General features: G+C 38.2%; 1 protein-coding gene across 2 annotated transcripts in view; it reads left to right on the top strand.

The window, feature by feature from the left end:
• Positions 1 to 18,491, top strand: part of LOC129091193 (ankyrin-3-like) — a 144,971-nt gene that overhangs the window by 25,784 nt on the left and 100,696 nt on the right. The window contains exon 1 of one of the 2 annotated variants that reach the window (XM_054598711.1): positions 16,622 to 16,738. The exons of the other annotated variant lie outside the window; for it this stretch is intronic. Coding sequence (XP_054454686.1) covers positions 16,622 to 16,738 — 117 coding nt within the window. Of the gene's footprint in view, positions 1 to 16,621; positions 16,739 to 18,491 lie in introns of those variants that run through there. 2 annotated transcript variants of the gene reach the window in all.

Here is an 18,491-nt window from a genome sequence, read left to right on the forward strand (position 1 = left end):
TCAGAATGAGCCATGGTTTGCAGAAAAACTGGCAGAGTTTCAGCTATAGATCACTGTACAGTATCTACACCAGCAATACAGTAACATTTTTCTGCAGCAACTGCAGCACAAAGTAGGAAAGAGTGAAAATCTAAAATATCAATAAAGGTGCAAGTTTCAAAATATAAAAAAACAGATATCCAGCATTCACAAAATGAAGAAATGTACCTCAAAGAAGGAGAAATTGTGCTAGTTAATTGGCTGCAACTTAAATGAAATGCAAGCTGTGAATGGGGGACAACAAAGTCGAAAGTCAAGATCAAATGAAAAATGTCTTTTTAACCTTTTTAGATCACATCCCCGATCATATTGTGCATTTAACAATGTATGGAATATCTTCCTGTAAAACCTAATATGACACATGCTTATGTTAGCTAGCATCCAACCAATTTCAACCAATAATATCTTGACGTCCATCCATCAATCAATCTTCAACTTTCAGCGACAACATTCTAAGCCCACCCACCTTTTAGCGGTCCAATAGAAATGCAAAGAATTTCATTTAAATACCTCTTTTACCTGTACACCTCTCAAATATTATGTTTCATTGAGGAATACGTGCAACTTTTGTTTAAACTGGGACTTTATAAGTTTATGTTCTGCTTGTTCAACAGTTGTTTGATAATCTGCTGTCAAACACATTGGTAAAAATATTTGAATTGCTATTTTTATTCACTATTTTCATTATTTTGGTGCTGGTGATTTTTCCTTTGCGCTGGCTAAACTTCTTTGTTTTGAGCAATGCTTTGTACACACATACTCGGGTGCGTTGGTTCAATCAGGAGTCTACCATTTACATTAGTGGGCCTGTGCAAAATAAAGTTTGCAAGGAAAACAAAAGTTGAAGAAGAGAGCAGAAATTAAGGGAGATAAATATGCATTAATATCTCTTATTTAAAACTGACATTTTTGTCATCTTGTGCTGCCCAGAGTTGATAATTTTGTGTTTTTCACATCTGTTTTATTGATTGTTTTTATTGTTTATATTGTTTTATGTTCTTTTTATTGATTTTAATTTCTTGAAAGCACTTTGTGAACTCTTAAGTGGGGCTATACTCAATACACGTATTATTATAATTCTCCCACAGTTCATCACTAAAACCTTATGTGCTCACGTTGCAGCTGTCTGACCAGTGAACTTGCTTCTCATGTTGCCGTCACACTGGTGAACAAGTTCAAAGCACTGGTTACGGGCCAACTGGGCTATTTCCCCCACTAAATCAAGACTGTAATGTAATCAGTACCTCATGTCTAACGAACTGAACAGGGTTAAAGGAAACATTTTGATGTATTTGTTACAAGATTATGATGAGATTTTCATTTTTGAGTGCACTGTCTCTAATCGCTTTGTGGATTCACACAGCTCGTAAGCACAGTCGCTGCTTGTTTCATGGAATCAGAAAGCAGATCTGTTTACAGAAAATGTTGTTGTGCGTTTACAACATTGGCTTCTTACCAAACTGTAATGAAGCTTGCCCAGCAGAACTAATTTCTCAATCTCCAAAGTGCATTCAAATCATGTCTTTGAAGTAGTCTCACATCGGCCTTTGGGAAAAATAGTCCGAAAATAGTCCACCTTTCATTCAAATAATATAACTTACAGAGGCTGACGTGGTCAAATGTACAAATCCTGGAGTTCACGGACGGAGCTCGGATAAAAGGCTAAGTTAAGGTGCCAGACAGTAGTATGATTAGACTAATGTGACTCTGTAGCCATGGCAACAGGAGCGTGCAGAAGGTGATGTAATTGTTTCAGTGGAAACATTCATCTCTTTTGCTTCATATTTGTCACTGAACATCAGTCCTTCTCTCTCTTTCTGTTTCTCTTTCTGTTTCTCTCCCTTGAATGACCATGTTTATCTTTTAATCTCTTTCATTTTTCAGTCTCTCATTTAGGTGTTTTCTTTCTCATCCTTTTGTTCCACATCAACCATTGCCGCCTACCTTCTTGATTTTTTATATTTATTTAAGTTGCTGAGGAGTTGATTGACGCTTGTTTTACTTCTATAATAGTAGAGAGGACAGCCCAAGAGAGACTTTTATATTGTGAACATTATTAACTATTAATAAAGCAGTATTTAAATTGGAACCATAACTTTCATATTGCCATACTCGATGACCATTTCATAAAAGCAGTGGCTCACTTTATTCGTTAAAGCTCTGATATAATCACAACATAACAACGCCTTTTGTGAGCTATTGGTTTAATATTCCACTTTCCCCAGCAGCTGGTTAGCTTAGCTTAGCATGAAGACTGGAAACAGGGGGAAAAAGTTAGCTTGACTTTTTCACAATATCAGCCAATATGTATAAAAACAGTTTCAAAACGACAATACATTTTGGATAGAAAACGTCAAAATGTTCTGTTAACAATGTTTTTTTCACTTCCATATGGAGCAGATCTGTTTTCAGCACAGTGTTTCCCATCATGCTTTTGATGATGTTATCTTGCCATGGAGTCATTAAGTTAATCTGCGATGCGGCTCTAGTGTAACGGCCTGATGCATCAATGGCAGAAGATAAAGAACGAGTGCTGCAGCGATGTGAGCGAAGGCAGAAGGCAGAGAGGTTTCTGGACCAGAACATTGAGAGAACTGGCAGGTCGCCTGCTGGAAATACCCAGACTGTTCCCCACACACACTGAGACGCACGTCATCATTGTGTGTGTGTGTGTGTGTGTGTGTGTGTGTGTGTGTGTGTGTGTGTGTGTGTGTGTGTGTGTGTGTGTGTGTGTGTGTGTGTGTGTGTGTGTGTGTGTGTGTGTGTGTGTGTGCGCTGCTAGTAAAGGCAGTGTATACTTACGGTTAATAGTGCCATCATCAATCATGTCATGTTACAACCTGCTGTATGAATAGCATCCTCTTTACAAACAGACCATCATCAAGGAACCAACCATGCCCTCTCTCTCTCTCTCTCTCTCTCTCTCTCTCTCTCTCTCTCTCTCTCTCTCTCTCTATTACTGTTTCGGTCCATTTGTCTCTGTCACTTAGACACACACACACACACACACACACACACACACACACACACACATATTCACCATGTAAAATCAGCACTAAAACAGCACACATGTGCAATAACAATATTGGTTTCATTGCACAGTTCAAGCACAAAAAGGTGCAAACACAACTTTTTTTTTGAGCTGACTTTATCCTGTAAAATCCACAATATTAATATTACCACTAATATTATTGATGTCAGTGGAGAAACTGCGTCTAAATTTGACCTTCATCCCTTTAGCTCACGATGTTTTGGCGCTCCGGACTTTTTGGGACAGTTGGGATTCTGATTCTCATGTTTTTTTCCCACAGCAAAGAAATATAAGTCAAGTCTATTTCATTTTTAAAGCCCTATATCACGAATTTGCTTCAAGGGACTGTATAATCTGTGGAGCTCACAACACTCCTTTTCCTTTGACCCTCGATTCAGATCAGGAAAAACTCCCCCAAAAACTTTTAATGGGTAAAAAAATGGAAGAAACCTCAGGAAAAGCAACTGATAAGTACAAATGTGTTATAAATATAGTATTTATAGAGTAGAAAAACATAATAAAATTACAGTATATACAATCCAAATGACAAAAAATGATACATATTATGCTAACATTTTGGCAGGAAATTGATTATGGAGGATTTCAAGCAGCTTTAAGGTTTCCTCCTCACCAAATAAACTATACTTGCCCAAATATCTCTTAAGCTAGTGTTAATCACAGAGCTTATTTAAGGCATCTTACCCCAAAAAACATTAAGGAAACACATTGATTTCGGGTCGAGGGAATCAGAAGAGCAAAAATACTGATTCAATTTGGAGTTTTAGGACTAATTCCTGCAACAAAGTCTTCATAGAGAGGAGGTCGGAACAGATCGATGGGTCTAATATAATCATTTATAAATAAAGGGGAAAAAATATAAAGTGGAATAAATCAGTACTGGACTCTAAAAGACAGAGAAATGTTAGCTGACTGACACCTGGAGGCCAAAATAGTTAAAAGATCATTAGCAGATTTCTCTCTCCTCCTTAATCATCTTCTCCTCTTCATTCTTCTGTCTCTTTCATCTTTTTTCTCATCACCAGTGCTTCCGTTTTACTTTCACTTCCCCATTTCTCATTCCTTTACATTTTTTTAACCTATTACAACTCCTCTCTCCCCTTCATCCTTTCACTCCTCTCCCTCCTCCTCCTCCTCCTCCTCCTCTTCCTCCTCTCTCCCCTTCATCCTTTCATTCGTCTCCCTCTTCCTCCTCCTTTCTCCTCTCTCCCCTTCATCCTTTCATTCCTCTCCCTCCTCCTCCTCCTCTCTCCCTGTCATCCTTTCATTCATCTCCCTCCTCCTCCTCTTTCTCCTCTTTCTCCTCTCTCCCCTTCATCCTTTTATTCGTCTCCCTCTTCCTCCTCCTCTTTCACCTCTCTCCCCTTCATCCTTTCATTCCTCTCCCTCCTCCTCCTCCTCCTCCTCTCTCCCCTTCATCCTTTCATTCCTCTCCCTCCTCCTCCTCCTCTCTCCCCTTCATCCTTTCATTCCTCTCCCTCCTCCTCGTTCTCCTCTCTCTCCTTCATCCTTTCATTCCTATCCCTCCTCCTCCTCTTTCTCCTCTCTCCCCTTCATCCTTTCATTCCTATCCCTCCTCCCCTTCATCCTTTCATTCCTATCCCTCTTTCTCCTCCTCTTTCTCCTCTCTCCCCTTCATCCTTTCAGTCCTCTCCCTTCTCCTCCTCCCCCCTACTCCTCTTTCTCCTCTCTCCCCTTCATCCTCTCCCTCTCCTCCTCCTCCTCCTCTTCCTCCTTCCATCCCCTCCCAGTGGCCACACGCCTGCCACTTGCTGCGTTGCCATGACAGCCACATTGTCATCTCCAGGGTCATTTGCATATGCCCACCAGAGTCAGGTCAGGATACCCATCCTGAAGTGGCTGCATCCTGTTGAGTGTGTGTGTGTGTGTGTGTGTGTGTGTGTGTGTGTGTGTGTGTGTGTGTGTGTGTGTGTGTGTGTGTGTGTGTGTGTGTGTGTGTGTGTGTGTGTGTGTGTGTGTGTGTGTGTGTGTGTGTGTGTGTGTGTGTGTGTGTGTGTGTGTGTGTGTGTGTACACGGATTAGGATGAGCTATCAGTTTCTATAATGGGAAGTTGATGTCTAATTAACCTTTAATGATGTCAGGGAGGGTTATCATTCCACATGGATTAGAGTGCAGCTTCCAGAGAGAGAGTGTGTGTGGATGGATTAGACGACCAGATGAAAGTGTAATGTACTCTTCAAATCCAGCGTAATTTCACATGATCCTTAAGGAGTTTTTTAGGTCTACTCATTACGCTGAGTGATCACTGGGGCTCGAGCCTGTAATATTTATTGAATTTAATATCTTCTTGTTACTTGGCTAAAAAAAAGATATACTGGTTGTACTCTTGTTATGAGGGGACTGATGAGACCCAGAAGTTATTAAACTTGCATCATTATCGGGCTGTGGTTGTAAAAAAAATAATTGAACATAACAGTTTTTGCTTTCATGAGTATTTAATACATCTAGGGCTGCATTTAACCAGAAAAAAATGCATCAACATTAACCAAAGCTATCAATTTAGAAGGCTTGTTTTATTCAACAAATGGTTCAAAACCAGAACACATTCAGTCTGATATCTTATATTACAAAGAAAAACAACAAATCATCACATTTGAGCTTCTGGAACCAGCAACTGTGTGCCATTATTGCTTTAAAAAAATGAATTAAATCAAAATACAATACAACAAATAAGTTGCTGCTCAAGTACGTAATATAGAAATAACTGTATATTGTGTTGATTGTTTACATACACTGTAAATTTATATTAAGGGAACTTTTTAAACCTTAAAACATAATTTAATATGATATTTTGATCTATTTTACATGTCAAATAATAGTAAGAATGTGTGGAACAACATTTCACGTGTGATTAATTCTTATAAATGGCTTATTATTAATGGACATTTCCCATTTGAACAAAAATAAATCACATAATACAGACACATAGTAATTTTTTTGCTGTAGTTTTTTTATTAGTTTATGTTTTTGTCTGAAAAAATCTATGAAAATCGCATTTTCTCGGGTACAAAAAGTTAAGTCTTCAGATTTCCTTTTTTTTGTTTAACCAACTGTCCAAACCACAAGCTTTTCATTAAACAACTAAATAAACATTAAGAAGGAAAAAGAATAGATTTATTTTGATAATAAATCACTTAAATGATCAATCAGTTATAAAAACCGTAGCTCCATATGTTCTATTTAAGGCTTAATGCTTTATGTAATAATTATCTTTTCACTTCCTATAATCTCAAATATCCAGTCTGTAATAAACAATCAATACAATCTATCAATTATTGGCAAAGCAGAGATCTCCCATCCCTTAATGAGATCTATCTGTTGCCGTGGAGGGATGTGAGATGTGAAGGGGGCGTGATGTGGTTTTGATATCGGCGAAGGGATACTCGGCTCGCAGGTGCTATTTGTGGCTCGTGTATCCGGTTGCCTTGGAGACAGCTGGCAGAGCGCCAGCAGGAGACCGAGGTTGACCTCATGCAGACAGACAGACAGGCAGACAGACAGACAGACAGACAGACAGACAGACAGACAGACAGACAGACAGACAGACAGACAGACAGACAGACAGACAGACAGACAGACAGATGACAGACAGACAGACAGACAGACAGACAGACAGACAGGCAGACAGATGACAGACAGACAGACAGGCAGACAGACAGAGATAAATAAATACATAAATACCATGACAGGCTGAACATTATAGGTTATATGTTACTATATATACTTGTAATTCTACTCTTCTATAGCCTGTTATATGTTATATTATTTGCTATACTGCAGTACTAGAGTATATATTGAGTTTTCCCATACTATAGTACACAGTAACATATTATATTATATGATTATGTTATGTTACACAGTTTTATTAAATTATTTAAATATTTATATAAAAACACAGACAAACATTAAGTGGAAGTCATCTTTGGCTTTGGAAAATTGTGTTTGTAATTTTTTTTTCTTTTGTTATTTTCTAATATTTATTATTTATATATATAATATATATATATATATATATATATATATATATATATAATATGTATTATTTATTAATCAATTAATGTTACTTGCGAGCCTAATTTGGCAGTGTACATGAAGACCAACAAATTTGAGCATCAACAAACTTAATGTTTTTCCTTTTTTATTATTGTAAATATTACAAAGTATCATATCAGAAAGTATCACAAAGTATCACATCTTCTTTATGAAGTATGTGCACAGTAGTATTCATAAAAAAACATCATTTCACATCATTCTCTATCTGTTTTCATCTTCCTCCTCCATTACATCATTTGAGAAGAAACACTTTCTGGTTCTGATGTGATTATTCTGCTGTGACATTTGGGAATGAATCAGCTGTAGTATATCTGGAGGACAGCTGGGGGGGTCATGTCTTATTTCCACCATTATAGCACTCTGCTCTCATAAACTTAATCGTGATGTTAATGGCCATTTATCTCTCTTTATGAACCGTCTGGTCCGGCCACACCCAAACGGCCTCTCGTCCTCACACAACCTCGTCCTGCAGGCTGCAACCATCATCCAACAGCCTCTTAAATATCGTATAACAAAAGAGTACTGTGCACTTCTATTTTTCCTTATCTAGTTTTTAATCCTTTTACAGCATGTCAGATGTCTGCATTCTGCTTGGTCGGTGTGGACAGAGAAGGAAAGGATGAAATAAAGTGTGTGTAGGACAGAGACCGTAAGAGATAGAGGGGATATCAGACGTCTGAACAATAAAAGCTCTTCTTCTTAGACGTGACGGCTGAAAGTCACCTCGAGGGCTAAACTGTCTGATTTATTTTTAGAAGAGTACTGGAGTCACGAGGACAATATTAATATTTATAATAATGATCCATAATATATTTTTCTGTTACATAATTGTAAACGTTAAACATAAAAAAAGCTTTTAAAAAGCTTTTAAAAAGTGATTAAAAGAGGGTGACTAACCATAAAAATGGCTTTTATACATACAGAGTTATTTCATTGGATCTCCTTTTAGTCATTTTGTGCCTCTTTGTAGTCTTTTGCATTGCTTTGTAGTTGCTTTGTGTCTTCTTTTTAAGTTATTTAGTCTCTTTGTAATTGTTTTGTGTCTTTTTTTAAAGTAATTTAGTCTCTTTGTAGTAAATGGTAAATGGACTGTACTTGTATAGCGCTTTTCTCGTCTTCTTCTTTTACATTACTAATCATTCACCCAATCACACCCATTCATACACCGATGACAGGAGCTACCATGCAAGGTGCCACCTGACCATCAGGACCCTAACTAACATTCATACACATACATACACCAGGAACAGCCTGCGGGAGCAATTTGGGGTTAAGTGTCTTGCCCAAGGACACATCGACATGGACTGCCGGAGCCAGGGATCGAACCGCCGATCCTCTGATTGGCCGATCCTCAGTGCTCTCCACTGAGCTACAGCCGCCCTTGGCTTTGTGTCTTCTTTTTTAATAATTTAGTCCCTTTGTAGTTGTTTTGTGTCTTCCTTTTTAGTAATTCTGTCCCTTTGTAGTTGTTTTGTGTCTTCTTTTTTAGTAATTTAGTCTCTTTGTAGTTGTTTTGTGTCTTCTTTTTTAGTAATTTTGTCTCTTTGCAGTGGTTTTGTGTCTTTTTTTTATTCATTTTGTGTCACTCTGTAGTTGTTTTGTGTCTCTTTGTGGTTGTTTTGCTATTTTACTAGTTGTTTTGCATCTCTTCATAGTAATTTTGCGCCTCATTGTAATCGGTTGTTGTGTCTTTTTCTGCTTGTTTCGAGACTAAAACATGCTAGTGTCCATGTCTCTGTAATTGTCCATCAGTATATCAGCTCTTAGTGTTCAGGCCTGACAAATGCAGATATTCAACAATAGAACATCTGTGCTTCCTGTTCTTAGTGATAACGGCTAAACAAACCGTAGGTTCACTGGTGTTTGGACAAGATAAGGAACAAATAGAGCTTGATATCGGTTATCAAAGAAAACTAAAAGACACATGTAGATAATTCACACCAAGGGAGAAAATATGCTGATGTGGTGAGATGGTTTTATCTATTTCTTATGCTGCTCTGCTTTTAGATAAGATAAGATAAGATAATCACAGCAGGGAAATTTGCAGGAGTTTCTTTTTAGTTTTGTCGTGAGAGGATTACATTATCTGACTCTTTAAAGTATTTTCTTTTACCTTATCAGTGTATATTTGTCTCTCTGAGTGCAGTAAGTTGTATTGTTTGTGCTGTAACAGAGAAGAGCATCCCGTCTTTACATTAAGACTTCTGTTCAGTTGTTATTAGATATTCAGGGTTGAGTAGTACACCGGTTACTGACACCAAGCTACGTGATGTCTACAGTTCTTAATGGGAGCTTGGAGTCCCACTGAAGCCGCATGTTGAGAGGATCTTAATGTAATGTTGTACTTTCCTATTGAAGCAGGATATTGTGGTGGGTCATAATGCATGGTAAATGAGATTTGACCAACCGGATGGAAAAGTTGTTTTCAATTTCACTAAGCTCTAACTGTCGAGGGAACCACAGAGTACTTATACAACGAGTCCCTGCAAGTGTAGAACGTCCCATTAAAGTATAACCCCTGAGGTTTACTTTAATGGGACATCACATAATAAGACGCTAATGTCCCGATGTTGTGATCGTCACCCACCTGGTGCTCTGAAACAAATCTCAAAAATAACTTTGATCTTTAGAGATGCTCAACTCTCACATTTCCTCTTGTCACGGTGTCCATGTTTGTGTCTTAATAAGGACTGTTGAGCTTAATTAGAGCGGAGAATACAGAGGTTCAGTGGAACAGAATGCTAACAGGATTAGCCACAGATAACCACATAGAGCACTTAGTACCTATACAGGGAACCAGAGGTGTTAAATATTTATTTATTTATTATATATATATATAGATTTATTTTTTTATTTATATATATTTATATTTATTTTATTTTTTTTAGATTTATATATATATTATATTTATATTTATATATATATATAAAACAAAAAACAACAATAACACAAAAAAATAACAATTTTTCATTTAACTATTTGCCCTTTTTTGAGATAATGACAATAATATATCTTAATATGTTTCAGACAGTGTTACTAGTGATACTTCCATGATGCAACATTTGAAATATAGCAAAATAACATCCTGTTTTTTCTTAATTGTTGTGTTACAATCACATTATACATGCATGACTACCTGACACACCTTGACAAAGTGTTTTTTGTCATTTCTTAAAAACTAAAATTAACATAAATTTCAATTAAGGATTAAAATCCATAAAACTAATTTACAAAAAGAAGGCTCAGACTAATTCAAGCCGTCTTTTAAACGGCAAAGAAAACTGCACGTTCATTGCATTCAAACTAAATGTCTAGCATAGATAACAAAATTAAGAAAACAGAAATGTGAAGAGAAAAGCTTTATTAACTGCCAAAGTGTAGGAAATATTAGACATGTTATATGATGAAGAGTAATTGCTGTTGTTAGTGTTTCTTGTTCCTGTCTTTAGTGCTCTGCAGAGACTTTATGTATACAGGTCAGAGCTCTCTGTTCTAGTTAAACACCGACTGCAGCACATGCAAAATAAAACTTGACATCCGCTGCAATTCAGATATATTTTCTTCTGGGATTGGTGCGTAAAAATGTCATATTTCAGTCTGATTGGTACTCAAACCTGAGGTAAATATGAGATTAAAACCATTCTGGCTGGATTATAAACATTTTCATTTTTAAGTAAAGTGAAAGCAAATGTCCTGAAGTAACACCACTTCAAAAACTTCTAACTGTGTTTCTCTTTTATCTTGGTGTGATGCTGCCCCTTAGTGGTCAGAAAATGAACTGCATGTAGTACATGTTGCACTATATCAAGTTTTATTTAGTTTTATCACTATTTATTTAGTTTCACTAACATAAAAAAACATCACATCCTTAAAGTCATGCACACGGACACAGACTTTTGGATCTCATAATATTTCCTTGTTTTGCACTGATTTCAGCTCAGCGTCAGGAAACTCACATTTACTATCTAATTATATATATTAACTTCTGCAGCATTTTTCAGGGCCGTAACTTGAGGGGCTAAAATTCCTTGCACTAATCTCCCCAATCATGAACATATAAATATTAATATATGTATTTACAGTATTCATATTGATATGTTTGATAATTTAACATGTGCTCTGTAAAGCTGTGCAAGTCCTAGATCACCACTAGAGGGAGCTATACACCCAAAAATACTGTAAACATCAGTGTTTGTGTTTACAAATAATATCCATTACCTTTATGTTTATTTATTTGTTTTTTTAACACTAATATGACTTCATTTTCACTCACTTTAAGAAGTGAGTCATTTTGTTTCACTTTGGTATTATTTTGGTCTTCTTGTAGTTGCGTCTGTGGTTTTTTTTGGCCCGTTTTGTAGTTGTTTTGTGTATTTTCTAAGTCATTTTTGTTTCTCTGCATTCATTGTGTGTCTCTTTGTAGTTGATTTATCCCTGTCTATATGTTTTGTGTCTTATTGTAGTAATTGTTTTGTATCTTTATAGTCATTTTGAGTCCCTTTTTGTAGTCCTTTTTTGTCTTTTTGTAGTCCTTGTGTGTCTTTTTGTAGTCATTTTGTGTCTCTGTGTAGTCGTTTTGTGTCTTATTGTAGTATGTTGTCTATATTTGTAATCATTTTGAGTCTCTTTGAATTTGCTTTATGTCTCTTTGTAGTCATGTTGTGTCTTTGTGGTTGTTTTGAGTGTTTCTTTGGTTGTGACGTTTCTCTTTAAGTGACATCCTGCAAGTGAATGTTTAAGGGGCCTGTGCTCAGTAGGCCTGTTTGGTAATCCATCTATTGCTTTTCTCATGAAGGGTTGACACAATCTTTTCCTGTAAACACACACAGACACAAACTCACACACACCCTCACTCTTTGTTTTCTTCCTTTCGTTGGGCTTTTATCGCCCATCCCTGATCCATTACGCTCAAACAAACACAACCAACTGTCCACATTTGGATAATTAGAATTGCTCTACTTCAGGAAATATTCCATAGGCTTTTGGTTTTATTTATTATTGCAGATCAACAGTTATTACATGATGAAGTTGTATATTAAATGTTGGAGAAAGCAGCTCTTATGTGTCTTGTTTGTGATAAAAACAAGTGATAAAACAAGTATCAATTAATCATTGACAGTTAATTTATTGTTAAAGCCATTTAATTAACAAGAGCGCTAAATGATCCCTGCAGTTTCTATCTTTTTGAATGTGAAGGTTTGGCGCTTCTCTCTGTTTTGTATCAGTATAGATTTAATATCTTTAGTTTTCTTACTATTGGTCAGATAAAACAAGCCACTTAAAGATGACGCCTTGGAATCGTGGAAAATACGATAAAGTTGTCTGACATTTTGTAATGATTTATTCTGAAAATATTCAACAAATTAACCTATAATTCAAAAATGTGCTAATTCAGACATAAACAAAATGATTTTTGTTTCTGGTTATGGTTGCAGGTCAGCAGCTCACCTCTGAAAATTGCACCATTTTGTTATATTCACGTTTTCATACATGAAAAGAGCCTCAATTCTCTGCTTGCCCCTCGAGGGCCACACAGTGTTCATCCTTCAATAGAGCTGTATATTGTTTCTACCCTGTGCAGGTCTGTAACACACACTCACCAACACTTGATTAACTGCAGTTTTCACGGCTGTGTGCACAGAGCAATCTGCTGCAGGCGGTAGTTAGCATTAGCTTTGGTTAGATCAGCAGCAGAGAGGCAGGAAGATTGATGAAAGAAGAACATAACAGAGATGGAAAAGGGGGACTAGAAAGGATGCAAAAAAAAGGAGCAGAGAAATATTGCATCTCACTGCCATATTTGCTGCTGACCTAAATCCAGAGCCTGACATTATTCCTGAGTTAGCTGTTTCTACTCGGAGCAGATACACTGACGAGGGTGAAGCAGTCATGTCACTAAGACACAACCAGACAGACAAACTCTTAAACCTTTATCAGCGTCTTTTGTTATACTAGTGTTAAATTCCTGATAAAGAGAATTCACCTGCTGTTAATCCCAGATTCAAGACAGACTTTAGAGCCTTTAACCGCTAGTACATTTAAATCATAAGCTGCTCTTACAGATGGAGATAATAAAGGATTAGTCCAATAAATCCTGTCTTAAGTCACTCTGACTGATGAATTGTTATTCTTTAGAAACCGGAGTTTGGCCTTGGATGAGATGTGCGGGAACATTTCTCTTTGAATCTTTGTTTTTTAAGGTTTTTTGTTGCATGTGTCACAATAAACTGAGCTCATCTAAAAAAAAATAAAAAATGAATTTCAGAAGAGATTTTCAGTTGAAAAAGGCACGAAATTACACTTTAAAATACATCTTGTTTTGCCAAAGCCCTGCAATCTTATCTTCTCCTTTTTGTGCAGAGAAGATAACTTTCCCTAAAGTCAGGGGATGATTAAAGTCAGCAGGATTCATCCTGTGGGGAACATGAATGTCTGTGCAAAATGTCATATCAATCTATCTTCTTTGGGAAGTTAGCGAGAGTCCCATTTTATTTACCCGCATGCTTAGCTTGTACAATGACGTCTAGATTGTTGTTTGCACTCGATGCTGCAGTTAATACCATTCAAGTCCGGTCCAAGTGTTCATTCACTCTTTGGCTGTCTCCCAGAGGAGATATATCTGGGGCACAAGCTGTAGAGAAGCTTAGCTGTCACGCTTTAAGGTTAGAATAACGTACAAAACACAAACATAACCACATTTCCTGTGATATAATCATCCTCAGGCAGGCAGTAAATATAATAGCTATTATATATAGCTATTTCTTGGACCCAAACTGTGGTTAATTAATATAACATTTGAGTAAAAAGGCAGTTTTTTTGTATGGAGACATCCTCTCCTCTCCTCTTTGTTATTGTCATCCTGTGGGAGGGACCTCCCTTTTCCAAGCAGCCAATGACGGCTCTCTCTCATCCCAGACAGCCAATAGGAGGCCTGCACTGCTGTCACATGTCCCTGTCACAATCCCATCCCCTCTTCCATGTTTTATTAATATTCAAAGGCTGCAGTCCAAGCGACATGAGCTCACACCAGCACTTATCACACACACACACACACACACATACATGAGACGTTACACACATGCAGAGATGCATTGATCATCATCGTAAACACACTGAGTGCAAGCTGTAAATGACGTCGAGGAAATCATTACAGATCTTCTAAGAACATCTTGGTATTTCTAATTGTTTGCTGGTTTTAGTTCTCGAGGTTTTGTTACATTCAATTGTTGAGAAAAATCCTTTTTGTCACCTCAGGCAGGTTTTTTTTTTTGCTTCTCATTATTTTAAAGCTGATGCTTCTTGAAAGTAGCTAATTGCACATAAATCACATACTGGCATCCCCTTAAGGTATGACTCTCTCATATCTGAGTATTTCAATTTATTATGAATAATGCACCGAGATCTTAATAATTGATCCATAAGTGCACAGCAGCCTGCATGTACCGTTCTCGTTTATTTCTGAAACTGAAAAATGTTTGCTCGCTTGAAAAAGAGGAATACTTTTACCCACAAAATGACCCATTTGTTTATGAAGTATCCCCCCCCCCAATGTTACCTTGAATTCTTGACCTTTTTCTCGCATGCTTTCACTGCAAACAAAGAAGAACAACAATGGAGAAAAATCTTGTTGAATTGAGGTAAATGGAGTCAGCGTTTAATAACAGCAAAACTACATCCATTTACAAACTCTCGGAGACCACAGTCTGTCATCATGCTGACCACCCCCCCCCCCCCCCCCATGTGGATATACTGTACATTTTTTATTTGTATTCTTATTTTTTATTTTATTCTATTTTTATTTTTATTTTATTGTATAATATGTGTATTTATTATCTGTTTCTGTGTAGTTGAGCTGCTGCAACACTTGAATTTCCCCCATGGGGATCAATAAAGGAATATAATAACAACCGCTGCAGTAAAATCCAAATCTCATTTATTCAGCCGTATGTTCAGTACTTCACAAAGACATGCACAACCTTTTTATTTAACACTTTGGTCTCACAGCGCAAGATGTTTATGAGTATATGTTTTAAATAGTGAGGTTTTAGCAAAGATGCATGTGTTTGTTAACTAGTGAGCATAATAAATAATGTAAATAACCCAATTTAATGATAACAAAGGTAACAATATGTTTGTTATATCAGTACATGACGTTACTATTTAATGTTTATTCCAGTGTGACCAGTCAAAGATTCTGGCCTTAACGCTGATTGGACAGTTGAACCTTTTGGTTAGTTGTTAATAATTGTTTAAGATCCTTTTTTTAAATGGAAAACTGGGATGAAAGTAAATTTAGCTCGATGAGGGACGGATTTATCGCCAGCTTTGAGTGGAACAGTTCAAGACAGAGAAGAGGCTGAGTGGAAGAAGTTTCATAACAGGAACATCATGGCTTCACTCTGTGTTATGCTGGACACTCAGAGTGTGTGTGTGTGTGTGTGTGTGTGTGTGTGTGTGTGTGTGTGTGTGTGTGTGTGTGTGTGTGTGTGTGTGTGTGTGTGTGTGTGTGTGTGTGTGTGTGTGTGTGTGTGTGTGTGCTTTAAGTACCCTGTGTGAAGTATCATCCTCCCTTTCTCTATCTCTTTATCTCTCAACCAGCTGGTACTAAGCAGAGGTATTCATCCATCCCTTCCTGCCTCCTCTTTTTTTTTTTTTTCCTGCTGTCCCAGCTGCTCTCTCTACCTCTCTCTACTCTGCCTCCTCCTTTCTCACCCTCCTCCTCCTCCTCCTCCTCCTCCTCCTCCTCCTCCTCCTCCTCCTCCCCTCCTCCCCCTCCTCCTATCTGAACCTCGTCTCCACCGTCATTTCCCTCATATGTCCCGGCGAGACGTTGTGGACTGAGCGTGTGTACATAGAGGATGGCTCAGTGCTCAGGTGCAGGCAGCGGGCTGTGGGAACCAGTCTAGCAGGCAGCAGGACCAGTTTATCTACCCAGACGACAGAGCACTCTGCTGGGGTAAAAGGGGGCTGGGAGCTTGAGCCCCATCTTGGACTTCCATCCTTTGAGCTCTACTGTAACTTTTTTTTTTTACAAACATTATTCTGAATCAAGAGGACAATTCTACCTGACTGCGGAAGCGTATGAATATTTTGTATTTGCAATAACTGGCACTTGTTTTGCACTTTGCGCCCCTGAGAAGTGGAAGCAGCTGGCTTCACTGCGGTGGAGCTGGAAGGAGGATGTTCTGTCTCTGCTCTGCTTCAGACTGGACCTTTGCATTTGCACTGTGCTGCTGAGGGAGATAAGGAACAAAAGGCTGAAGGGAAATCTTGAGAACCATTTCCCTCTCTCACACCTGTGAGGGCTCCCTTCTCTAACAAAAGCCCAGCCGAGGATATAGGAGGAACAAAAAGATAATTAGGAGCTGAGAAGAATAAGGCTGAAGAGGAGACTTTGGACTCTGTCCCCTCCCTCCCCTCGCTCTCCCACCTGTGAGGATTAATTGGACTGGAGCAGCATGGCGCACGCCGCCTCGCAGCTGAAGAAAAGGGCGGATGAGAACCTCAACGCAGTGGAGGATGAGAAGGAGAAGAAGAGGGCGGCGAGGAAGCGTTCCCGCGAATTGAAGAAAAAGGTAGAGGAGGAGGAGAGGAAGGAAAAAGGAAAAAATACAAGAGATAAAAAAAAAGGAATGGAGGAAAGAGAGCTGAGAAAGGGGAGAGAAAGAGAGAGAAATGCTTGAGACGTGTCGGTCTAGTGGAGTCTCTTTTGTCATGATGCAGTCTCTTCACACACACACACACACATTCAAGCACATACACACCCAGTGTTATACGATGGGGGGTCCCATTGGGAATACTGGGAGGCGAAGGTGGGGGGGGGCAGGTTAAAAAGACAGAGAAAGATGGATGAGTTGAGCGCACGGACTGGGAAGAAAAGAAAAGATGAGAGGATTAAGCTAAAGAGGGCAGATTGGTATTTTAAGAAGCGGCGGTGCTATTAATATGTGACAAAGACAGTTCACTTGTTCCAAAATATATTTCCACTGGGTTGACAAAATCTGAAAAAGCAAAACCTTCACCATATGAAAAATCCTCTCTCTCATACACACTTTCAATTTGTTTTTGCGAAAAAAGAGTTACCCCACTTTGATAGGACGCTCCTTTTCCTTTTGTGTGTGTGTGTGTGTGTGTGTGTGTGTGTGTGTGTGTGTGTGTGTGTGTGTGTGTGTGTGTGTGTGTGTGTGTGTGTGTGTGTGTGTGTGTGTGTGTGTGTGTGACTGGTTCTCAATCACCCCCGCTCTGTTTCCGTGTTAACTTTCTTCTATGAATTTTTTTTTATTGTGTCAACTCACTTTAAAATCTTACATATATTTCATCTCTGTCTGCTGTTTTTTTATAATGTGTGTTTTAATGAGAAATGTGAAATGGGGCCCCCAAAAAAAGAGAAAACGTCAGCAGGCGTCACACCCTGCGGTTAGAGGTGGGTCGTTCGTGTGTGTGTGTGTGTTTGCACATGCGTCATTGTGCAAGGACAAAGTTAAGACACACACACACAGGAATATAAGGTGATCAATAGGTCTGACTTCAAATCGATAATCACTCTCAGTGCAGGAACGGCTTCATTTGAGGAAACGTTTCAGCTGAAGTCGATGTTGACGTTCAGTGTTTGATTAACTTTGTTGACCTGCGTTTGTTTATTTGACTAACTGTGAGTGGGCCTGTGGTCAAATAATTTGCCTGAGTGTGTACATGCTGACATTTTAGGCTTGTGTGTGTGTGTGTGTGTGTGCGCTAAGTAGCCTGTGGCCATTATTAATCCGGGGTTAGCCACCTGTCACAAAGAGTCAATACCAGTGACCTCATTAGCATCAAGGTCAACATGGGTAGGGCAGTGACTTCCCGTTTTTCACAGGAAGTCAGTTTAGGTAGCAGTTAAGTAGTAAAAAAAAAATCACCATTTGTGTTAAAGTGACAAAGTCTTTATAATTATGACGTTTGTCTGTCTTAAGTCGAGCAATGTTGTCACTTTGTGCGTTTCCAGCCTTTTGTTTTTATGTGCATTTTCAATGTCCCCAAAAAGAACCCTAAGTGAAAATGGGAAAAAACATTTGAAATATGCCCAAAAAGTTTTTATGCTGAGCCGAGATGGAAAAGTTGGTTTTCAGTGAATGCTTATATATGCAGAAAAGTGCAACAGAAACTGCCGTAGTGAGTAAATCAAGAGTACGGTAGCCCTGAAATTAGAAAGAGCTCTTTGCTTTTTTACATCACCTAAAGGCCACCCCTAGAAGCCACTTAACTCTACGCACTCGTCCTTTAAACGTCCACTGAAGAGACAAAAACATTCAGAGACTTCCTCAAACTAATACATGAAACAAATTTAAA

Source organism: Anoplopoma fimbria, chromosome 5 (assembly GCF_027596085.1).
Source record: "Anoplopoma fimbria isolate UVic2021 breed Golden Eagle Sablefish chromosome 5, Afim_UVic_2022, whole genome shotgun sequence".
NCBI classification, from domain to species: domain Eukaryota; kingdom Metazoa; phylum Chordata; class Actinopteri; order Perciformes; family Anoplopomatidae; genus Anoplopoma; species Anoplopoma fimbria.